At 40.8% G+C, this 25688-nt stretch overlaps 1 protein-coding gene across 1 annotated transcript; it reads right to left on the minus strand.

The window, feature by feature from the left end:
- Nucleotides 1–8528: 8528 nt before the first annotated feature.
- On the minus strand, nt 8529–23637 carry LOC145339423 (coiled-coil domain-containing protein 185-like). Its single transcript, XM_080183880.1, has 3 exons — nt 23619–23637; nt 17769–18348; nt 8529–9974 (listed from the first exon to the last, which is right to left on the minus strand). The coding sequence occupies exons 1-3, from the start codon at nt 23635–23637 to the stop codon at nt 9023–9025; spliced, it is 1551 nt and encodes a 516-aa protein (XP_080040006.1). The 3' UTR covers nt 8529–9022.
- Between the last annotated feature and the right edge of the window lie 2051 nt (nt 23638–25688).

Here is a 25688-nt window from a genome sequence, read left to right on the forward strand (position 1 = left end):
TAAGACAGAGCGCAGTCTGAAATTACTGTCAGCAATAAGACAGAGCGCAGTCTGAAATTACTATCAGCAATAAGACAGAGCACAGTCTGAAATTACTATCAGCAATAAGACAGAGCACAGTCTGAAATTACTATCAGCAATAAGACAGAGCACAGTCTGAAATTACTGTCAGCAATAAGACAGAGCGCAGTCTGAAATTACTGTCAGCAATAAGACAGAGCGCAGTCTGAAATTACTATCTGCAATAAGACACAGCGCAGTCTGAAATTACTATCAGCAATAAGACAGAGCGCAGTCTGAAATTACTATCAGCAATAAGACAGAGCGCAGTCTGAAATTACTATCAGCAACAAGACAGAGCACAGTCTGAAATTACTATCAGCAATAAGACAGAGCACAGTCTGAAATTACTGTCAGCAATAAGACACAGCACAGTCTGAAATTACTGTCAGCAATAAGACAGAGCGCAGTCTGAAATTACTATCAGCAATAAGACACAGCACAGTCTGAAATTACTGTCAGCAATAAGACACAGCACAGTCTGAAATTACTGTCAGCAATGAGACAGAGCACAGTCTGAAATTACTATCAGCAATAAGACACAGCACAGTCTGAAATTACTGTCAGCAATAAGACACAGCACAGTCTGAAATTACTGTCAGCAATAAGACAGAGCACAGTCTGAAATTACTATCAGCAATAAGACAGAGCGCAGTCTGAAATTACTATCTGCAATAAGACACAGCACAGTCTGAAATTACTATCAGCAATAAGACAGAGCGCAGTCTGAAATTACTATCTGCAATAAGACACAGCACAGTCTGAAATTACTATCAGCAATAAGACACAGCACAGTCTGAAATTACTATCAGCAATAAGACAGAGCGCAGTCTGAAATTACTATCAGCAATAAGACAGAGCACAGTCTGAAATTACTATCAGCAATAAGACAGAGCACAGTCTGAAATTACCATCAGCAATAAGACAGAGCACAGTCTGAAATTACTATCAGTAATAAGACAGAACGCAGTCTGAAATTACTATCAGCAATGAGACAGAGCACAGTCTGAAATTACTATCAGCAATAAGACAGAGCACAGTCTGAAATTACTATCAACAATGAGACAGAACACAGTCTGAAATTACTGTCAGCAATAAGACAGAGCACAGCCAGAAATTACTATCAGCAATAAGACAGAGCACAGTCTGAAATTACTATCAACAATTACACAGAACACAGTCTGAAATTACTATCAGCAATAAGACAGAGCACAGTCTGAAATTACTATCAGCAATAAGACAGAGCACAGTCTGAAATTACTTTCAGCAATAAGACACAGCACAGCCTGAAATTACTTTAGGCAATAAGACAGAGCAGTCTGAAATTACTCTCAGCAATAAGACAGAGCACAGTGTGAAATTACTATCAGCAACAAGACAGAACACAGTCTGAAATTACTATCAGTAATAAGACACAGCACAGTCTGGAATTACTATCAGCAATAAGACACAGCACAGTCTGAAATTACTATCAGCAATAAGACAGAACACAGTCTGAAATTACGATCAGCAATAAGACAGAGCACAGTCTGAAATTACTATCAGCAATAAGACACAGCACAGTCTGAAATTACTATCAGCAATAAGACCCAGCACAGTCTGAAATTACTATCAGCAATAAGACAGAACACAGTCTGAAATTACTATCAGCAATAAGACACAGCACAGTCTGAAATTACTATCAGCAATAAGACCCAGCACAGTCTGAAATTACTATCAGCAATAAGACAGAACACAGTCTGAAATTACGATCAGCAATAAGACAGAGCACAGTCTGAAATTACTATCACCAATAAGGCAGAGCACAGCCTGCAAATTACTATCAACAATGAGACAGAACACAGTCTGAAATTACTATCAGCAATAAGACACAGCACAGCCAGAAATTACTATCAGCAATAAGACACAGCACAGTCTGAAATTACTATCAGCAATAAGACAGAGCACAGTCTGAAATTACTATCAACAATGAGACAGAACACAGTCTGAAATTACTATCAGCAATAAGACACAGCACAGCCAGAAATTACTATCAGCAATAAGACAGAGCACAGTCTGAAATTACTATCAACAATTAGACAGAACACAGTCTGAAATTACTATCAGCAATAAGACAGAGCACAGTCTGAAATTACTTTAGGCAATAAGACAGAGCAGTCTGAAATTACTCTCAGCAATAAGACAGAGCACAGTCTGAAATTACTCTCAGCAATAAGACAGAGCACAGTCTGAAATTACTATCAGCAATAGGACAGAACGCAGTCTGAAATTACTATCAGTAATAAGACAGAGCGCAGTCTGAAATTCCTATCAGCAATAAGACATAGCAGAGTCTGAAATTACTATCAGCAATAAGGCAGAGCACAGCCTGAAATTACTATCAGCAATAAGACAGAGCACAGTCTGAAATTACTATCAGCAATAAGACAGAGCACAGTCTGAAATTACTTTAGGCAATAAGACAGAGCAGTCTGAAATTACTCTCAGCAATAAGACAGAGCGCCGTCTGAAATTACTATCAGCAATAAGACACAGCACAGTCTGAAATTACTGTCAGCAATAAGACAGAGCACAGCCTGAAATTACTATCAGCAATAAGACAGAGCACAGTCTGAAATTACTATCAACAATAAGACAGAGCACAGTCTGAAATTACTATCAGTAATAAGACAGAGCACAGTCTGAAATTACTATCAGCAATAAGACAGAGCACAGTCTGAAATTACTATTAGCAATAAGTCACACACATTCTGCAAATTACTATCAGCAATAAGACAGAGCACAGTCTGAAGTTACTATCAGCAATAAGACAGAGCACAGTCTGAAATTACTATCAGCAATAAGACAGAGCACAATCTGAAATTACTATCAGCAATAAGACAGAGCACAGTCGGAAATTACTCTCAGCAATAAGACAGAGCACAGTCTGAAATTACTGTCAGCAATAAGACAGAGCACAGTCTGAAATTACTATCAGCAATTAGACAGAACGCAGTCTGAAATTACTATCAGTAATAAGACAGAAAGCAGTCTGAAATTACTATCAGCAATAAGACAGAGCACAGTCAGAAATTGCTATCAGCAATAAGGCAGAGCACAGTCTGAAATTACTATCAGCAATAAGACAGAGCACAGTCAGAAATTACTATCAGCAATAAGGCAGAGCACAGCCTGAAATTACTATCAGCAATCAGACAGAGCACAGTCTGAAATTACTATCAGCAATAAGGCAGAGCACAGTCTGAAATTACTATCAGCAACAAGACAGAGCACAGTCAGAAATTACAATCAGCAATAAGACAGAGCACAGACTGAAATTACTATCAGTAATAAGACAGAACGCAGTCTGAAATTACTATCAGTAATAAGACACAGCACAGTCTGAAATTACTATCAGCAATAAGACACAGCACAGTCTGAAATTACTATCAGCAATAAGACAGAGCACAGACTGAAATTACTATCAGTAATAAGACAGAACGCAGTCTGAAATTACTATCAGCAATAAGACACAGCACAGTCTGAAATTACTATCAGCAATAAGACAGAGCACAGTCTGAAATTACTATCAGTAATAAGACAGAGCGCAGTCTGAAATTACTATCAGCAATAAGACACAGCACAGTCTGAAGTTACTATCAGCAATAAGACAGAGCACAGTCTGAAATTACTATCAGTAATAAGACAGAGCGCAGTCTGAAATTACTATCAGCAATGAGACAGAGCACAGTCGGAAATTACTCTCAGCAATAAGACAGAGCACAGCCTGAAATTACTATCAGCAATAAGATAGAGCACAGTCTGAAATTACTGTCAGCAATAAGACAGAGCACAGCCTGAAATTACTATCAGCAATGAGACAGAGCACAGTCTGAAATTACTATCAGCAATAAGACAGAGCACAGTCTGAAATTACTATCAGCAATAAGACAGAGCGCAGTCTGAAATTACTATCCGCAATAAGACAGAGCGCAGTCTGAAATTACTATCAGCAATAAGACAGAGCACAATCTGAAGTTACTATCAGCAATAAGACAGAGCACAGTCGGAAATTACTCTCAGCAATAAGACAGAGCACAGCCTGAAATTACTATCAGCAATAAGATAGAGCACAGTCTGAAATTACTGTCAGCAATAAGACAGAGCACAGTCTGAAATTACTATCAGTAATAAGACAGAAAGCAGTCAGAAATTGCTATCAGCAATAAGGCAGAGCACAGTCTGAAATTACTATCAGCAATAAGACAGAGCACAGTCTGAAATTACTATCAGCAATAAGACACAGCACAGTCTGAAATTACTATCAGCAATAAGACACAGCACAGTCTGAAATTACTATCAGCAATAAGACAGAGCACAATCTGAAATTACTCTCAGCAATAAGACACAGCACAGTCTGAAATTACTATCAGCAATAAGGCAGAGCACAGCCTGAAATTACTATCAGCAATAAGACAGAGCACAGTCTGAAATTACTATCAGCAATAAGACAGGGCACAGTCTGAAATTACTTTAGGCAATAAGACAGAGCAGTCTGAAATTACTGTCAGCAATAAGACAGAGCGCCGTCTGAAATTACTATCAGCAATAAGACACAGCACAGTCTGAAATTACTATCAGCAATAAGACAGAGCGCAGTCTGAAATTACTATCAGCAATAAGACAGAGCGCAGTCTGAAATTACTATCAACAATAAGACAGAGCACAGTCTGAAATTACTATCAGTAATAAGACAGAGCACAGTCTGAAATTACTATCAGCAATAAGACAGAGCACAGCCTGAAATTACTATCAGCAATAAGACAGAGCACAGTCTGAAATTACTATCAACAATAAGACAGAGCACAGTCTGAAATTACTATCAGTAATAAGACAGAGCACAGTCTGAAATTACTATCAGCAATAAGACAGAACACAGTCTGAAATTACTATTAGCAATAAGTCACACACATTCTGCAAATTGCTATCAGCAATAAGACAGAGCACAGTCTGAAATTACTATCAGCAATAAGACAGAGCACAATCTGAAATTACTATCAGCAATAAGACAGAGCACAGTCGGAAATTACTCTCAGCAATAAGACAGAGCACAGCCTGAAATTACTATCAGCAATAAGATAGAGCACAGTCTGAAATTACTGTCAGCAATAAGACAGAGCACAGTCTGAAATTACTATCAGCAATAAGACAGAATGCAGTCTGAAATTACTATCAGTAATAAGACAGAAAGCAGTCTGAAATTACTATCAGCAATAAGACAGAGCACAGTCAGAAATTACTATCAGCAATAAGGCAGAGCACAGTCTGAAATTACTATCAGCAATAAGACAGACCACAGTCAGAAATTACTATCAGCAATAAGGCAGAGCACAGCCTGAAATTACTATCAGCAATAAGATAGAGCACAGTCTGAAATTACTATCAGCAATAAGACAGAGCACAGTCTGAAATTACTATCAGCAATAAGACAGAGCACAGTCAGAAATTACTATCAGCAATAAGGCAGAGCACAGTCTGAAATTACTATCAGCAATAAGACAGAGCACAGTCAGAAATTACTATCAGCAATAAGACAGAGCACAGACTGAAATTACTATCAGTAATAAGACAGAACGCAGTCTGAAATTACTATCAGTAATAAGACACAGCACAGTCTGAAATTACTATCAGCAATAAGACACAGCACAGTCTGAAATTACTATCAGCAATAAGACAGAGCACAGACTGAAATTACTATCAGTAATAAGACAGAACGCAGTCTGAAATTACTATCAGCAATAAGACACAGCACAGTCTGAAATTACTATCAGCAATAAGACAGAGTGCCGTCTGAAATTACTATCAGCAATAAGACAGAGCGCAGTCTGAAATTACTATCAGCAATAAGACAGAGCGCAGTCTGAAATTACTATCAGCAATAAGACAGAGCACAGCCTGAAATTACTATCAGCAATAATTTAGAGCACAGTCTGAAATTACTATCAACAATAAGACAGAGCACAGTCTGAAATTACTATCAGTAATAAGACAGAGCACAGTCTGAAATTACTATCAGCAATAAGACAGAGCACAGTCTGAAATTACTATCAGTAATACGACAGAAAGCAGTCTGAAATTACTATCAGCAATAATACAGAGCACAGTCTGAAATTACTATCAGCAATAAGACAGAGCACAGTCTGAAATTACTATCAGCAATAAGACAGAACGCAGTCTGAAATTACTATCAGTAATAAGACAGAAAGCAGTCTGAAATTACTATCAGCAATAATACAGAGCACAGTCTGAAATTACTATCAGCAATAAGACAGAGCACAGTCTGAAGTTACTATCAGCAATAAGACAGAGCACAGTCTGAAATTACTATCAGCAATAAGACAGAACGCAGTCTGAAATTACTATCAGTAATAAGACAGAGCACAGTCTGAAATTACTATCAGCAATAAGACAGAGCACAGTCTGAAATTACTATCAGTAATAAGACAGAAAGCAGTCTGAAATTACTATCAGCAATAATACAGAGCACAGTCTGAAATTACTATCAGCAATAAGACAGAGCACAGTCTGAAATTACTATCAGCAATAAGACAGAACGCAGTCTGAAATTACTATCAGTAATAAGACAGAAAGCAGTCTGAAATTACTATCAGCAATAATACAGAGCACAGTCTGAAATTACTATCAGCAATAAGACAGAGCACAGTCTGAAGTTACTATCAGCAATAAGACAGAGCGCAGTCGGAAATTACTCTCAGCAATAAGACAGAGCACAGCCTGAAATTACTATCAGCAATAATACAGAGCACAGTCTGAAATTACTATCAGCAATAATACAGAGCACAGTCTGAAATTACTATCAGCAATAATACAGAGCACAGTCTGAAATTACTATCAGCAATAAAACAGAACACAGTCTGAAATTACTATCAGCAATAAGACACAGCACAGTCTGAAATTACAATCAGCAATAAGACAGAACACAGTCTGAAATTACTGTCAGCAATAATACAGAGCACAGTCTGAAATTACTATCAGCAATAAAACAGAACGCAGTCTGGAATTACTATCAGCAATAAGACAGAGCACAATCTGAAATTACTATCAGCAATAAGACAGAGCACAGTCTGAAATTACTATCAGCAATAAGACACAGCACAGTCTGAAATTACTATCAGCAACAAGACAGAGAACAGTCTGAAATTACTATCTGCAATAAGACACAGCACAGTCTGAAATTACTATCAGCTAGAAGACAGAGCACAGTCTGAAATTACTATCAGCAATAAGACAGAACACAGTCTGAAATTACAATCAGCAATAAGACAGAACACAGTCTGAAATTACTGTCAGCAATAATACAGAGCACAGTCTGAAATTACTATCAGCAATAAGACAGAACACAGTCTGAAATTACTATCAGCAATAAGACAGAGCACAGTCTGAAATTACTATCAGCAATAAGACAGAGCACAGTCTGAAATTACTGTCAGCAATAAGACAGAGCACAGTCTGAAATTACTATCAGCAATAATACAGAGCACAGTCTGAAATTACTATCAGCAATAAGACAGAACACAGTCTGAAATTACTATCAGCAATAATACAGAGCACAGTCTGAAATTACTGTCAGCAATAAGACACAGCACAGTCTGAAATTACTATCAGCAATAAGACAGAACGCAGTCTGAAATTACTATCAGTAATAAGACAGAAAGCAGTCTGAAATTACTATCAGCAATAAGACAGAGCACAGTCAGAAATTGCTATCAGCAATAAGGCAGAGCACAGTCTGAAATTACTATCAGCAATAAGACACAGCACAGTCTGAAATTACTATCAGCAATAAGACAGAGCACAATCTGAAATTACTATCAGCAATAAGACAGAGCGCAGTCGGAAATTACTCTCAGCAATAAGACACAGCACAGTCTGAAATTACTATCAGCAATAAGACAGAGCACAGTCTGAAATTACTATCAGTAATAAGACAGAGCGCAGTCTGAAATTACTATCAGCAATAAGACAGAGCGCAGTCTGAAATTACTATCAGCAATAAGACACAGCACAGTCTGAAATTACTATCAGCAATAAGACAGAGCACAGTCTGAAATTACTATCAGTAATAAGACAGAGCGCAGTCTGAAATTACTATCAGCAATAAGACAGAGCGCAGTCTGAAATTACTATCAGCAATAAGACAGAGCACAGTCTGAAATTACTATCAGCAATAAGACACAGCACAGTCTGAAATTAGTATCAGCAATAAGATAGAGGGCAGTCTGAAATTACTATCAGCAATAAGATAGCGCACAGTCTGAAATTACTATCAACAATAAGACAGAGCACAGCCTGAAATTACTATCAGCAATGTGATGGGAAGTCCACTAGAACATACAGATGGTTTGAATATGAGACTTTGTAGAGATGAAGTTGACCAGCTTTCATTGCAGTCTTATAAAAAAGATAACTTATGGATGGCTAAAAGTTCACAGTTTTTAGATTTTGTTTCCTGAATAGTGCAAAAATTAGGATTTGTTCTGTGCATTTGCCAAGACATTTAAACATGCACAAGTAAAACACTTTTTACATTTTTCCAAGTAACGACAGGACAATTGTTTTCCCCAGATTCACAACACTGGTTGAAGAAATCAGGTCATGATGAAGCTTTTGAGTTGTGTTTACATGACAATAAACTTCATCATCTTACAATTCAATCAAATGCCTTTCAATGGATTCCCCAAATATTTAACTTCCTTCTGTGAAAACTCATTACCTCATAGTTTAATATTAACTGAAGTACAATCAGCCATGTTGATTCCTTCTCTAAAAACTTGTAACTTGCTGCCCCAACATCATCAAGCAAAGCAACAAAATAAAGTCCCTTCTGAGAGAGGCGGCACTAATGAGGAACTAAATCGGGTACTCTAATTATGGGATTTCATTCTTTCCCCTCACACATGAATTAGTAAGCCATCTTTTTCACTAGGCTGGCCCACAGTGCTGCTTCCATTGCCATCTGGTTAAACGAACGTCTGTTGATCTGTTCCCTCACTCGTTCTCTCATTTGAAAGGCAGCTCGGGCAACTTGACGCGACTCCTCAATGGTGGCTCTCTTTACCTTCAGTATCTCTTCACTCCTCCTGTCTTTTCTCTTAATAGTTTCTTCCATTGCTTGCCGGTGCCATTCTTCTTCTTCCTCCACCTTCTTTTTTATCTGCTGGTGGATTTTCTCTTTCTCTGATCTGCTCTTCTGGGACTGAAGGGCTTTGTTTTGGACACTTTTCAACACCGTTTTCTGGGCCTGTTCAATTTTGAGGTCAGAGATTTCAGCCAATGCTTCCTTACGTTCCTTCTGTTCCTGTTCTAATTTTTCAGCCCTTAAGCGAGCCTGGAGGATCTGGTTTTGCTCCTTGATTGCTCTTTCTTTCAGGCCTCTCTTTCTTTCTTCCACAAGAAGTTTGTGGTTTTCCTTGAATTTTAAAAGCTTGCGCTCCAGTGACATCCTCACCATTAACTCCTCAGTTTTGGTTAGATTGTCCAGCTCCTTTTTCAGGATCAGATGTTTCAGTTTTTCATGCTCATTCTCCAGTCTGATTTTGTTTTGGTCGCTCATTTCCTTCAGCAGCCTTTTCTGGGCAGCATTTGACAGCTTTGCCTGCGAGACCTGTACTTCTTGCTCTTTAGTGACCTGCTTGATAATTTCCTTTTGCTTCTGTAGCTGATTTTGGTGACGTTTACGGATCTCTGCTTCATATTTTGCTTGTTCTATTTTTTCCTTTTTCTTTAATTCCTGCTTCTCAGCTAACATTCTCCATTTGCTTTCTTTGAAAACCACATCTTTCTCCCGCAGCTCAGCCATCTGTTTCATTTCCTGCTGTATTTTAGACTGTCTCATTTCCCGTTCTTTTCTCCACCTGTGAACACATGAAATTCAGTTTATGAAAAGAAAAGTTTGTGCTTACATAAGAACATAAGAACATAAGAAATAGGAGCAGGAGTAGGCCATCTGGCCCTTCGAGCCTGCCCCGCCATTCAATAAGATCATGGCTGATCTGTCGTGTCTCAGTTCCACATTCCCGCCCTCTCCCCATAACCCTTAATCCCCTCTCTTATCAAAAACCCATCAACCCGCGTCTTAAAAATATTTAGCGAGGCCGCCTCCGCCACTTCAACAGGCAGAGAATTCCAGAGATTCACCACCCTTTGAGTGAAGAAGTTCTTCCTCAACTCCGTTCTGAACCGCCCCCCCTTTATCTTGAGGCTGTGCCCCCTAGTCCTACTATCCTTTCTGAGCGGGAAGAGTCTCTCCACCTCTATCCTATCCATCCCATTCATCATCTTATATGTCTCAATGAGATCTCCCCTCATTCTTCTAAACTCTAACGAGTACAAGCCTAGTTTATTCAGCCTCTCCTCATAGCTCAACCCCCTCAACTCCGGTATCAGCCTAGTAAACCGCCTCTGCACTCCCTCCAAGGCCAAAATATCCTTGCGTAAGTACGGCGCCCAAAACTGCACACAGTACTCCAGCTGCGGCCTCACCAATGCCCTATACAGCCACAGCAAGACCTCCCTACTTTTATATTCAATCCCCCTCGCTATGAAGGCCAGCATCCCATTCGCCTTCCTGACCACCTGCTGCACCTGCAAGCTGGGTTTTTGCGACTCATGCACAAGGACCCCGAGGTCCCTCTGCACCGTCGCCTGCTGCAGTTTTCCGCCACGTAAGTAATAATCCTTCCTACCATTATTCCGACCAAAGTGGACCACCTCGCACTTGCCAACATTAAATTCCATTTGCCATTTCCTGGCCCATTCGCCCAGCCTATCTAGATCCTTCTGTAGACTCTCCACACCCTCCGCACAATTTGCCGTTCCACCAGTCTTGGTGTCATCAGCAAATTTCGACACCCTACACTCGGTTCCCTCCTCCAGATCATCTATATAAATGGTAAATAGCTGAGGCCCCAGCACCGACCCCTGGGGCACTCCACTAGTCACCATCCGCCAATCCGAATAGCACCCATTGACCCCCACTCTCTGCCTCCTATTTGACAACCAATCCTCTATCCATGCTAACACCCTACCCCCAACTCCATGCCCCCTGACCTTCTGCAATAACCTCTTGTGAGGTACCTTGTCAAACACCTTCTAAAATCAAGAAAGGCCACATCCACCGGCTCTCCTCTATCCACCACCCTAGACACATCCTCATAGAACTCCAGTAAATTTGTCAGACACGACTTCCCTTTAGCGAAACCGTGCTGCGTCTGCTCTATCAAGCAATTCCTCTCAAGGTGCCTCGCTATTTCCTCCTTGATGACGGATTCTAACATTTTACCTACAACAGACGTTAAACTAACCGGCCTATAATTCCCTGCCTTTTGCCTGGCACCCTTCTTAAACAACAGCGTAACATTAGCCGCTTTCCAATCTTCCGGCACTTCCCCGGAATCCAGCGACGTCTGGAAAATAACCACCAAGGCATCCACTATCACCTCCGCCATTTCTTTCAGAACCCTCGCATGCATTCCATCCGGTCCTGGCGACTTGTCGTTCTGCCCTCAAGACGTTCTAAATGTCTTCATAACCAACTGAGTACTTTTACTTTTCATTTCATGTAGGAAAGGGGGCAACTGCCACAAAGAACGATGAACTAAATTGCTTTGTTATCTGGTCTGGGTGGTGGTTTAGAGTTAAGAGTTGGATAGAACAACGGGAGAGCTCTTTAGAGGGCAGATTAGCTTCAGTTTAATGCCTCCTCCAGGATAGCACTCAATTAGTACTGCATTGAAGTGTCAACCTTGAAATTAAGTCTCTGGAGGGGGATTTGACACTGTAATTGTCTGCCTCAAAGGTGCAGAGCCAAAACAGACCACTTATATAGACTGAAAGGGATAGTATTGAGGAAAACGTCTTGCAAAGCATTTCTAACATTATATTTCATAAATACAATGCTGTGATATCAGTGCTCTCACTTAGATTATTTAATAGTATTAGTAAGAAGTCTCACAACACCAGGTTATACTCCAACAGGTTTATTTGGAGTCATGAGCTTTCGGAGTGCTGTTCCTTCATCAGGTGAATGGAGATATAGGAGGAACCTACCTCTCCACTCACCTACGAAGGAGCAGCGCTCCGAAAGCTTGTGATTCCAAATAAACCTGTTGGACTTTCACCTGATATTGTGAGACTTCTTACTGTGCTCACCCCAGTACAAAGCCGGCATCTCTACGTCATTCATCGTATTACTATTGCAGCACCATTTAGTAACAGGCATGGTTAAATGAAGATGTTGCAGAGCTTGGGAAGAATCATAGAACATAGAACATTACAGCGCAGAACAGGCCCTTAGGCCCACGATGTTGCACCGACCAATTAAAAAGCAATGACCCTCTAACCTAAACCAATCCCTTTCCATCCATAAACCTATCCACGGATCTCTTAAACGCCCCCAAACTAGGCGCATTTACAACTGCAGCAGGCAGGGCATTCCGATCCCTCACCACCCTCTGGGTAAAGAACCTACCTCTGACATCTGTCCTATAACTACCACCCCTTAATTTAAAGCTATGTCCCCTCGTGCTAGCTTTCTCCATCAGAGGGAAAAAGCTATCACTGTCCACCCTATCTAAACCTCTAATCATCTTATATGTTTCAATAAGGACCCCTCTTAGCCGCCTTCTTTCTAACAAAATCAGGATTGGGACGAGAAGAAGAGAGGCAATTGCCTCCATGAGGAGACCAAAAAGCAAGGGAGAAATGCCAAACACCATGTGGTGAAAGACCTGCAACAGGTAAATGCTTACATTGGAAAGTCCCACTATTTGCACAGTTCAACTATAAATCTGACAACATAAAATTGCCTTACTCAATTGTTACAATGGTAATGTAAGATGTCTCTGATCCTTTTGGTTTATCTGAACAGAATATCCAAATCCTTTGAAATGATTTATTTGTAGAGGATGCTGCAGCAGTGTGGGTGTATAGTAGCACGGTTATGTTACTAGACTAGTAATCCAGAGGCCCTGATTAATAATCTGGGGAAATGAGTTCAGATTACAATGAAAGCTGGGAAATTTAAACTAATTAACTAAAGAAATCTAGAATAAAAGATAGTGTCAGCAACAATGACCAGAATGGTATAAAAACCTATCTGATTAACTAGTATCTTTTAGGAAACTTGATATTGACCAGTCTGACCCATGTTACTGCAGAGACACAACAACAGTGAACTTCTGTCCTCTGAATTGCCCTAGCAAGCCACTCCGCTGTATTCAAAAAGATAGCAAAGACCTCCTTTTCAAGGATAAATAGATATTGATAATAAATTCTGATTTTGCCACATCCTGTGAATGAATTCAACAATGAGCATCTGAAACCTCATTGGATAATTTGATGTTTGTTTCCACTGATAGATGACCCTCCTTGTTTTGTCTTCCCTTCCTTTACCCCATCTTTCCTGCAGGTAATTTCATCAAGATTGGCTATGGCTTGGTGGACATTGGGTATGGTAGTGGGGCTCTGAGGACAATGCTCCAAAGGCCCAGGTTCAAATCTCACAACAGCAGATGGTGAAATTTGAATTCAATAAAAATCTGGAATTAAAAGTCTAATGATGACCACAAAATCATTGTCAGTTGGTAAAGTTTATTTATTATTGTCACAAGTAGGCTTCCATTAATACTCTGGTAAATACTCAACTGGTTCATGAATGAAGGAAATCTGTCATCCTTACCTGATCTGACCTACATGTGGCTGACTGTTAACTGCCCTCTGAAATGACAATAAATGGTGGCCCAGCCAGTAACACCCACATCCGATGAATGAATAAAAAAACTGACCATCAGGCTATTCAGACTTGTGGTCTGATTTGGCAAATCAGACCACAAGGCTGTGCTCTACTCCTGGCTTACAAACAAAAACTGAAGCGGGAGAATCCATTAAAGTGCAATGTTGGTCAGAGAAATCGGATGAGCTCCTACGGGGCTGCTTGGAGTCAGTGGACTGGTCAGTATTTAAAAACTCTGCGACCAGCCTGAACGAGTACACCACTACAGAACTGACTTCATTAGTAAGTGTGTAGAAGACTGTATGCCAAAGAAGCAAATCCGCGTGTTCCCCAACCGGAAACCATGGATGAACAGGAATAACTTGATTTGATTTGATTTATTGTTGTCACATATATTAACATACAGTGAAAAATATTGTTTCTTGCGTGCTATACAGGCAAAACATTTCCTTCACAGAGAAGGAAACGAGAGAGTGCAGTATGTAGTGTTACAGTCATAGCTAGGATACAGAGAAAAATCAGCTTAGTATAAGGTAAGTCCATTCTAAAGTCTGACAACAGCAGAGAAGAAGCTGTTCTTGAGTCGGTTGGTACATGGCCTCAGACTTTTGTATCTTTTTCCCAAAGGAAGAAGGTGGAAGAAAGAATATCCAGGGTGCGTGGGGTATCCACTGCTTACTGAAGTCCAGGTCTGAGGCTTTCAAGTCAGGCGACAGTGACCTGTACAAGAAAGCCAGATAAGATCTAAGGAGATCTTTCAAAGATGCCAAAAGACAATACCGGACCAAGCTAGAGTCCTAGGCTAGCCACACCAACACCCACCAACTATAGCAAGGTCTGCAAGACATAGAGGCTACAAGATGAAGGCTCCAACGCACCCCTCCCTGATAAGCTTAATGCATTCTATGCCCGTTTTGAGCAAGAGGTCAACAAAAGTGTGCCCTCCGCCTGGAACCCTGGATGAACCTGTATCTGGGGTCACCATTGCAGAGGTCAGAGCAGCTTTCTCAAAAGTCAACCCACAGAAAGCACCTGGCCTGGATGGGGTACCCCGACGTGCACTCAGGTCCTGCATGGATCAGCTGGCGGGAGTATTCACAGACATATTCAACTTCCCTTTACAACAATCTGAGGTCCCTATCTGATTCAAGAAGACGACCATCATCCCGGTACCTAAGGAAAACCAAGCAACGTGCCTTAATAACTGTTGGCCGGTGGCTCAGATATCCGTCATTATGAAGTGCTTTGAAAGGCTAGTCATGGCACGAATCAATTCCAGCCTCCTGGATTACTGGGATCCACTATCCACTACAGTTTGCCTAGCACTGCAGCAGGTCCACAGCAGACACCATTTCTCTGACCCTGCACTCAACCCTGGAACACCTAGATAACAAGGACACCTATGTCAGACTCCTATTTATTGACTACAGTTCAGCCTTCAACACCATTATTCCCACAAAACTCATCTCCAAACTCCGTGGCCTGGACATCTGCATCTCCCTCTGCGACTGGATCCTGAACTTCCTAACTCACAGACCACAATCAGTATGGATCGGCAACAACACCTCCTCCATGATTATCCTCAACACTGGTGCCCCACAAGGTTATGTTCTCAGCCCCCTACTATACTCCTTGTACACCTATGACTGTATGGCCAAATTCCCCTCTAATTCGATTTTCAAGTTTGTTGAAGACACAACCCTAATCTTAAACAATGACAAGACAGAGTACAGGAATAAGACAGAGAATCAGGTGAACTGGTGTGGCAACAATAATCTCTCTCTCAATGTCAACCAAATGAAGGAGATTGTCATCGACTTCAGGATTCGGCTTGCCTGGTTCATTCTGAGCATTGGCTTTGTGGCTTTAATGATGGAGTAAAAATTTAAAAATAAATAAATGGAGGCATGGCCAGCAATTTCTCCCTGAATGTTCTCTGAAGTCTCAGTGGAGCAATTAAGATTTTTAGAGGGACTGGAAAAGATTTTAGAGGTGGGAGGGGCAAGGCCATGGAGGGATTTGAAGGCATTCACTGCAGCAACAATCAATGCCATTAAGTGGTTCACTGGTTCACAGAGGCAAGTCTGGATAAGAAGCCATTCATCCCATCCAGCCCATTCTATCACAGAAACTTACAATTCCCCAATCCCCCTAACTGCCTCTTGTTTGACTCCAGGTTTCCTCTTCCTCTATTCTACCCAGAACACTGACTATTCCGGGTAATTATGATTGTGCCAACCGTGCCTTTTCCCAAGTTTGTTTCCAATGCTCTTTGTCCCACAGTCTTGCACAGGCACAGACAGGGCACAGACAAGAAGGGCCGAAAGGCCTGTTTTTGAGCTGTAATTTTCTATGGTTCTATGCTTTAACTGAATCAAAAAGATATCTTGTTCATCTACAACTGTAAAGTTACCATTTATTTGAAATTAAAACAGAAAATGCTGCACCACAAATCAGACAGCACTGTGAAGAGAGAAAGGTGGGATTCAGATTTCAACAGAAAGCCACTCATTTTCCTCCTTTTTCTCAATCTTTTCACAGAATTCAGTTTCTTTCTTGGACTGACTTTGCACGATGCCCAGCAAGACAACCTGAATCTAATATATCTCAGATTTTCCAATTGGTGTTGAATGAACATAGCCTCCTGAATGTGTCAGGAAGCTGAGGCTGTCTGAACCTAACTTTTAAAACCTTCATCATATTAAAAGGAAAACAAAAATCAATTCAACTGGTCAGCACATTGAAACCAAAACGTGTAGACAGTGACTGATGGGGACAGGTAAAATATCATAAAGATTTCAGTAAAGTGTAACAATAAATGTCTGAAATTTTCAGCTATTTAACCCCCGGAATTTCAATAAGATAATGATAAGCATGTGCAAGTATCATACTATGTGGCTTTTTTATTCATACATGGGACATGAGCATCACTGGCTGGCCAGCATTTATTGCCTATCCTTAACTGCCCTTGAAATGAGTGGCTTGCTAGGTCATTTCAGAGAGCAGTTAAGAGTCAACTGCATTGCTGTGGCTCTGGAGTCAGACTGGGTAAGGAAGGCAGATTTCCTTCCACAAAGGACAGTGAACCAGATGGATTTTTACAACACGGTGCCACAGTGGTTAAAGCTACTGCTTCACAAAACCAGAGACCCAGGTTCAATTCCCGGCTTAGGTCATTGTCTCTGTGGAGTCTGCACATTCTCCCCATGTCTGCATGGGTTTCCTTTGGGTGCTATGTTTCCTCCCACAGTCTGAAGACATGCTGGTTAGATGCATTGGCCATGCTAAATTCTCCCTCAGTGTAAAAAGTGTGTGGCAACTAGGGGATTTTGACAGTAACTTCATTGCAGTGTTGATGTAAGCCTACTTGTGATGCTAATAATGGTTTACAATGGTTTCCATGAACTGTCTTCAAAATTTGAGTTATGTGGAGAGAATTTTCTTCAATATAATGATATGTTGATCTATAATATGCGTATTTTAATAATAATATACTAAATGTTAAGCTGCTTTATTGGTGCTTTGCTTTGTTGGCATCTGGGATCATATTAATCTTCAAATGTCAAAATGGGTTCCCATTGGAAAATAGTTTGGGAGTAACTATACGAGATACCTCCCATGTGTGGTGATAAATTAAAAATAGAATGAGTTATTTGACCTGGTGTACATCTCATGATTTCCATTTTAACTCTGGAACAACCTTTTGCCAATGGACTGGAATTTTGTGTAGAAGTAGGGGGAATGAGAGTCTGAATAGTTTAATGATAATAAATTGCACATCTCAATTAACAGCATTACAGGAGAATCAAAGAAGCATACAATAAAGCAGCTTTGTATTTCTTCTCTACTGCAGTGGTATCAATAAGGTATAACAAGCCACATGATAAAAACACAATGTAATGTTTAATGCAGTCACCTGCCAATACTCTTGATTAAGCCTTTTTGTCTTTCAGTCTCCTGCTTTATTTGTGCTAATCTTTCCGTCCTCTTCAGTTTATCCCAGAACTGCTGGGCTTTGAGACATTGTTCTAGCCTCTCCTGTTCTTCCTGATGTTTAACCAGCATTAATGCTGCAATCTTCCGGTCTCGTTCAGGAATGATCACATTGGTTTCCTTTCGGATCTCACTGACAAGTTTGTCCAGTTTCTTTGCCGTGGCAGGGGACTGCCTTAGATCACCTAGACTGGTGTTCTTCCGAAAATATCCACTCACGCTGGTGTCCTCTGAACTCTTCCTTTTCTGCTGTGCAGGCGTCCACGCGTCCACTGATGTTTTACTTTCTTCTCTTGAAACTGCCCAGCCCGATGGCGTGTTCTTATCATCTGATAGAGGAGCCTTTGAAGATCTTTGGTCTTCGCGAAGAGCATCCAGAACATGATTGTTGGGGAGTCCAGATTCATTTGTAGATCTTGGAGCAGGGAATTTCATAAAAGTTGGGATGGGCGTTCTTTTGGCTTCTTCTTCCTCTTTGATGCACTGTCTCTCTTCTCTGCAATCTGTAAATTTAACCACAAAATTATCTCATCAACTGGCAAATGTACAAAAAGCAGCCTGCAGCCACTTATTATTACATAAAATAGATGAGTATACCGACAACCTAGAACCCAGATTTCATAATTAAAACAAGTTTTGTTTCATATATTAGAAAAAATACTCTTCCCAATTCAGCGAGAGAAAAATAACTTACGTTTATATAAACATCTTTTACCAGGCTAGGGTATTGCTAATTGTTTTACAGCCAATGAAGTATTTATAAAGTGTAATCACTATTATAAAAGGAAATTCAGCAGCCAATTTACATACAGGAAGCATTAATGAGGTAAATGACTAGATCATCTGTTTTAATAATATTAGTTGAGGGGTAAATACTAACAAAGAGACCAAGAAAAATTCCCCTGATCCTTTTGAGCAAAGCCGTAGGAATATTCTTTTACATTCCCCTGGGATGACTAACAGGATCTGGATTAACATTTCAGCAGAAAGATGGCACCTCGTACAATGCAGCACTACTTCAGAACTGCATTGAAGTGTTAGCCTGGAAGGTTATTATTCAAATCTTTGGAGTGGGATATGAATGAATTCATGCTTTTCTGACTCAGAGGTAAGACGATGAAATAAATCAAGGCTGGCACTTTATGAAGTACAAGGCTAAGCAGAAAAACGATGTTTTCCTAATTAAGACTGACAATACTGCCAAACAGAGAATATTTTGGTATTAAATTTCACATAATTTTAAAGCAATGGGCTTGGCTAGCTGTAGCTGAGAAAGTCCCTTCATTTTAGTCACGTAATTGCCAAAACAAAGACTGATCCAGTTGCATCAAGTTTACAATGAGAGACAACTAACCATTATAGTTTGCTCTTCTGCCTGTACGCAAATGGATTAAAGTCTGCATATTGGCTACACAATTCTTAACATATATCAGCTCACAGACTGGAGCAAGTATAGAACAGCAGAGAAAGCCATTCAGCCGATCTTGTCTATGCTGCTTCTTTGAAAGAACTCTCCAATTACTTCCACATCACATCCCTGCACTTTCCCCATATCCATGTAAATTATTTCTCCTTTAGCTATTTATTCAATTCTCTTTGAATGCTATGATTCAGTAAGTAGTCTCACAACACCAGGTTAAAGTCTAACAGGTTTATTTGATAGCACAAGCTTCTGGAGTGCTGCTCTCTCACCAGGTGAATGCCTGGAATGCACCTCTACATCAATGCTGTGACTGAATGTGCTTCTCCAACAGCTGTGCATTCCAGATGATAACAACTCACTGTATAAAAAAGTTTCCTCACATCCTCTCTGATTCTTTTTGCCAATCACATTAAGTCTGTGTCCTGTGTTTACTGACCCTTCAATCACTAGAAAAAATTTCTCCTAATTCACCGTCAAAACTTTTCAGAATATTGTGCACCTCTATCAAATCTCCTCTTCAACCTCTCTGCTCTCAGAGGGGCATTAGCAGCTCACGCCTACACTTCATGATTAAATGAAAACAAAATGACCCAGAGCTCCCCACAGAATCATTATCAATATTTTTACACTAGCTACATAACAATTACTTGTATTTATGTAGTGTTTTCAACGTAGCAAAATGTTATTTAAGGAGCTGTAAGATGGTCATAAGCTTGATCAGAAAGTTAGATTTTAAGGAGTCTTAAAAAGGAGAAAAATAGGTTTACAATAAATGAAGTTTTGGGAGCGAATTCAGAAGTTTAAGTATTACCTGAAGGTACTGCTGTCAATGGTGGAATGTTTCAAATCAAGCATATGCAAATACCCAAATCAGAAGAGCACAATATGAGAGGTGACGGTTAGGAGAGAAAGAGAGTGGTGAAGCAAAGGAGAATGGGAATTTTATGATTGGGGGATGTCAGACCAGCAGCCAATGTAGAGCAGTGAGCACAGGAGTGATCAGTGAATGGGGCCTGCAGCAAATTAGAAAACAGACAGTGAAAGTTTAGATGAGTCCATGTTTATATAGTGTGATATAGGTTAGCTCACAGGCAAGGCAAAGATAACCCCATCAACTTCAGTCTCTTCACATAAAATTAAAAGTTTATTTATTAGTCACAAGTAAGGCTTACATTAACACTGCAATGAAGTTACTGTGAAATTCCCTTAGTCTCATAGCCTCATTCCTGGTACTATTCTGGTAAAACTCTGCTACACCCAAAGGCCTTGATGACCATTCTAAAGTGCAGTCCTCAGAATTGAACACAGTACTCAATTTGAGGCTTAACCAGTGCTTGATAAAGGGTCAGGATAACTTCCATGCTTTTGTATTTTTATGCTTCCGTTAATAAAGCCCAAGAATCTAGTATATTTTTAAACGTATTTCTAAATTTGTCCTGCCACCTTCAAAGATTTTTTTAAAATATTATTTGACAGGATGTGAGCATCACTGGTTCAGCCAGCATTTATTACCCATCCCTAACTGCTCTTGAGGTGCCAGTGATGAGCTGCCTTCTTGAACCACTGTAGTCCATGTGGGGTAGGTATGCCACAGCGCAGTTAGGAAGGAAGAACCAGGATTTTGACCTAATGACAGCAAACAAGCAGTGATATCATTGCAAGTCGGGGTAGTATGTGGCTTGGAGGGGAATTGGCAGGTGCTGGTGTTCCCATGCTTCTGCTGCCCTTGTCCTTGGTGGCAGAGGTTACAAGCTTGGAAGGTGCTGTTGAAGGAGCCTTGGTGGGTTGCTGCAGTGCTATAGATGGTACACACTGCTGCCACCATGCACCAGTGATGGAGAGAGTAAATACTGAAGGTGGGTGGGTGGATGGGGTGCTAAACAAGCGGGCTGCTTTGTCCTGGATGGTGTCAAGCTTCTTAGAGCTGCAACCATTCAGACAAGTGGAGAGTATTCCATCACACTCCTGACTTCTGCCTTGCAGATAGGATTTGTTATTTAATGAAATTCCCAGCCTCTGCTCTGCTCTTGTAGCCACAGTATTCATAAGGCTAGTCCAGTACAATTTCTGGTCAATGATGTTGATGGTGGTGAATTCAGCAATGGTGATGCCACTGAATGTCATGGGCTAATGGTTAGAGTCTCCCTTGTTGGAGATGGTCATTGCCTAGCACTTGAGGAGCACAAATGTAACTTGCCATTTATCAACCCTAGCTACATTTCCTTGCCCACTATTTCTTTAAAATTGTACCAACAGTTTATGTTGCTTCTCCTCATTTTTCCTTGTCAGAGTGTATCACCTCACAGTGCTCAGCATTAAGCTATATCAGCCATGCATCTGCACATTTCACTATGAAATTTATTATCCTTCTTATTGCTTACAATATTTCCAAGTTTTGGACCACTGCAAATGTCAATACTACCTTGGATTACAGCATACAAGCTGATCGGTGTATAAGTTGATCAGACTTATCCAGCCCCAGAAATAGCACTGCTGCATACTCAGCCTATGAAACACAGGAACAGGCGTGTTGTTGTGAGCTCTGACACTACTCATCTCTTAATCCTTTCTTTTATCCTGATGCACAACCTGTAATAGTTGATCCTGTGTATAATCTGGGCAATGTTTGTGGAAGATCCTTTTTTGACTGCAGGAAGCCGAGTTAAGTGGAAGAAATCCTTGTTTCTGTGATGCAGCTGGAGCTGACCAGGGTGTAGGGCCCAGCTTACAGTGGTGATGTCGCTGATGAACAGGCCCATGCTTGGGTGGTGCTGTTGGTGCCAAGATGACAAAAATATGGAAGACTTTTTTTTAATCTGTGGCACAGATTATGAACACTCACCATGAAAAATTGCAAGATTTCCTACAATGAATGGTGCCGAGATGATAATCCTTTGAGTCGAGAGGGAGTTTCCTCAGTGAAGGCTCACCTTCTTTCCATGGAAATTCAACAACATACATTGAATATCTTAAGTTTATGGGCACAGTCATTAGCACTGCTGCCTCACAGCGCCAGGCACCCAAGTTCAATTCTTGGCTTGGATCACTGCGTGTGGAGTTTGCACGTTCTTCCCTGAATGTGTAGGTTTCCTCCAGGTGCTCCAGTTTCCTTCCTCAGTTCAAAGATGTGTAGGTTATGTGGATTGGTTATGTTTAATTGTCCCTTAGTGCAAAAGATGTGTAGGTTAGGTGAATTAGCCATGGTAAATGTATGGGGTTACAGAGATAGGGCAGAGGGGAGGTCTTGGGTACAATGTTCTTCCGAAGAGTTGGTGCAGATGCCTCTTCCTGCACTGTAGGTATTTTCAGTCACGGTGACATGGTGCATTGAGGATTGTTCATGAGCTGGTCCCCCCAGGAAGAGGAAGAGCTGTAGTGACATTCCCAGCTGATTTTGAGAACTGGCTGTGGTGCTTCCACAATTTTAATTGAGGGCTGGCTATCTCAAGTTCACGATCCGGTCACAGCTTAGGCCTTTGCTATCATTAATCCTGAACTTGTTCTCTTGTGATTTTACTCCTGATTAGAACTACAGAATCCCAACAGTGCAGAAAGAAGCCATTCGGCCTACTGAATCTAAGGGCACTTATTAACCACAAAAGACTTGAGATTTTTTTCTTTTCCCTTGCCTGTTACCCTGCAAATTTGGGATCATTAGCTATTTGCTGGTGGCTCTTCCACTGCTCTGCACCGGAGATGGTAGGTGGAGGGGGCCCTAGTTCTCTGGCCAAGGTCCCTCTTCTTTCTTTTTTCTTGTTAGGGCGCACTCCAAATGAGTTGTATGTCCTAAAGGTCGTTCAATACATATTTAATATTGTTACTGTGCTGTAATCCTTGATTTTGCACAGATGGAGTAGATTTTTTACCGCAGCCTTCATTTAGGTTATAGAAAAGATGACGAGTGCCACAGCAGAGTGGTAGGTGGATGGATAATTGATAGGGACTTAAATCCTCATTTTAGGTGAGGAAAGCTGTTGGTGTTGTGTTTTTCTTTTTGTGTTAGTTATTCTGGGTCTAACAAATCCTGCGCTTATCCGACTATAGTGCAGACAAACTAAATATCCCAGATTACACTGGACTTCTTTTCCTTGCCGTTGGTGTATCTGGTTGGTGAGATGCAGGGAGGTGTGTGCTGGTGCAAACCCAAGCAATATTGCTCGATGTTTAATTTAGAAGTGTTTATTTTGCTACTTTGTCAAAGGATATACACCATAGTGCAATAGTTCCATGGCTGTAGCCTGTTATCCTGATTCCCCACACTCTGTTTCCTTTCAATATCTGTCCAAAAGGAGAAGCTGATCTCAATGGCAGGGATTATGATGTCTGATTCTTTGAATTGTTTGTACTGACCTTTGCTGGTCTTCTCCATGTATATTTGTGAAGTGATGATTGTTCTGTACTGTGCTGAATGCTGGAAATTTGTTGTGCATCGTATTTTATGTGAAGTTGAAAATTCTCAATAAAACACTTCTTAAAAAAAAGTTACACATTAGAAGCATACACCTCCTAACCCAAAATTTAAAGTTTATTTATTAATGTCACAAGTTGGCTTACATTCACACTGCAATTAAGTTTCTGTGAAAATCCCCTAGTCACCACACTCCATCGCCTGTTCGGATACACTGAGGGAGAATTTAGCAAAGCCAATGTGCCTAGCCAGCACTTCTTTCAGACTGTGGGAGGAAATGGAGCACCCGGAGGAAACCCATGCAGACATGGGGAGAATGTACAAACTCCACACAGTGACCTAAGCCAGGAATGGAACCCGAGTTCCTGGCTACTTTTATATTTCTTTGATCTATCCAGAGGGATCCCAATAAAGAGGAATGATGTGCTCTTTGGAAAAGAACACATAAGAAACATAAGAAATAGGAGCAGGAGTAGGCCATCTAGCCCTTCGAGCCTGCCCCGCCATTCAACAAGATCATGGCTGATCTGAAGTGGCTCAGTTCCACTTTCCTGCTTTCTCCCCATAACCCTTAATTCCCTTGCCTACCAAAAACCTATCTACCCATGTCTTAAATATATTTAGCGAGGTAGCCTCCACCACATCAACGGGCAGAGAATTCCAGAGATTGACCACCCTTTGAGTGAAGAAGTTCCTCCTCAACTCCATTCTAAACTGTCGTCCCCCCCCCTTATCTTGAGGCTGTGCCCTCTAGTCCTGCTGTCCTTTCTGAGCCGGAAGAATCTCTCTACCTCTACCCTATCCATCCCCTTCATTATCTTATATGTCTCTATAAGATCTCCCCTCATCCTTCTAAACTCCAACAAGTACAAACCCAGTCTATTCGGCCTCTCTTCATAGTCCAACCCCCTCATCTCCAGTATCAGCCTAGTGAACCTCCTCTGCACTCCCTCCAGGGCCAAAATATCCTTGCGCAAGTGCAGCGACCAAAACTGCACACAGTACTCCAGCTGCACCCTCACCAGTGCCCTGTACAGTTGCAGCAAGACCTCCCTGCTTTAATATTCAAAACACCAATGGAAACAAAAGTTAAGTTCTTTGAAGGAGGTGAAATTCCTGGGTTTTATGATGGAATCCAGTCCCCTGCCCCAATGAGCGCTGGTAGGGGACTTCAAACATACCAGCAAACAACATGGCACCTAAATTAGTTTGAATAAGTTTCCTTTCCTCTCCCAGGACATCCTAGTGTGAGTCTAGTTGAATTGAACAACCCTCTCAAACTTCACCTTGGTCAGGCCCTCAAACAATTGCAGAAGGAGGAACTTAGATATGCATGTCCCCTCCATTGGTAGCTAAAGATCAGGACAGTAGGATTGAAGTGCAGCCAGAAATTGAGAAACAACCTTGGCAGGTACTTATAATGGGTTGCAATTTCACATATCCTACTTAGATGTGAAACACAAACTCCTCCAGTCTAAACAAATTACAGCAACTTGCAAGACCATGAACTGACCAACCAGTCTAATGCATAAATCCACTGGAAGCCACATCCTTGATAGACAAAGGGAGAATTCCTGCATAGAGAATGTCCTGTTATGAACCAGATCAGATCCCCAGCTTACTGACAGGTCCACTTGGGGATAGACAAGCGCTGAAATTCAAGACATTTACTAAAAAATAAAGCTACGTGATTCCACAGGTTTTGAAAACAAAGTAAATGTTACAATACAAGGCTAGAAAGATAAAACAATTTAAAATATCTATCTTATACTCTAACATTCAGGGTTACTATGAGACATATGTGAATTCACAGATAACCTGTGGTTAAACACCATAATGCACATTAAATGGCAGATGCGACCATCCAGACATCAGTAAACTGAGTCAATCAATATTCCTTGATTTACTTTTGTCACGTGTATTGTGATAAAGTATTGCTTCTTGCATGCTATACTGAAAAAGCATACTGTTGAAAGGGTACATGGGGAGAAGGAATGAAGAAAGTGCAGAAT

Source organism: Carcharhinus amblyrhynchos, unplaced genomic scaffold (assembly GCF_965287045.1).
Source record: "Carcharhinus amblyrhynchos unplaced genomic scaffold, sCarAmb.v2.hapA scaffold_456, whole genome shotgun sequence".
Taxonomy (NCBI): domain Eukaryota; kingdom Metazoa; phylum Chordata; class Chondrichthyes; order Carcharhiniformes; family Carcharhinidae; genus Carcharhinus; species Carcharhinus amblyrhynchos.

Excerpts from the sequence above, each read along its gene's own strand:
- LOC145339423 (XM_080183880.1), bottom strand. Across the intron at positions 9,975-17,768 it reads TTAATCAAGAGTATTGGCAG|GTGGAGAAAAGAACGGGAAA; the intron begins GTGACTGCATTA and ends ATGTGTTCACAG.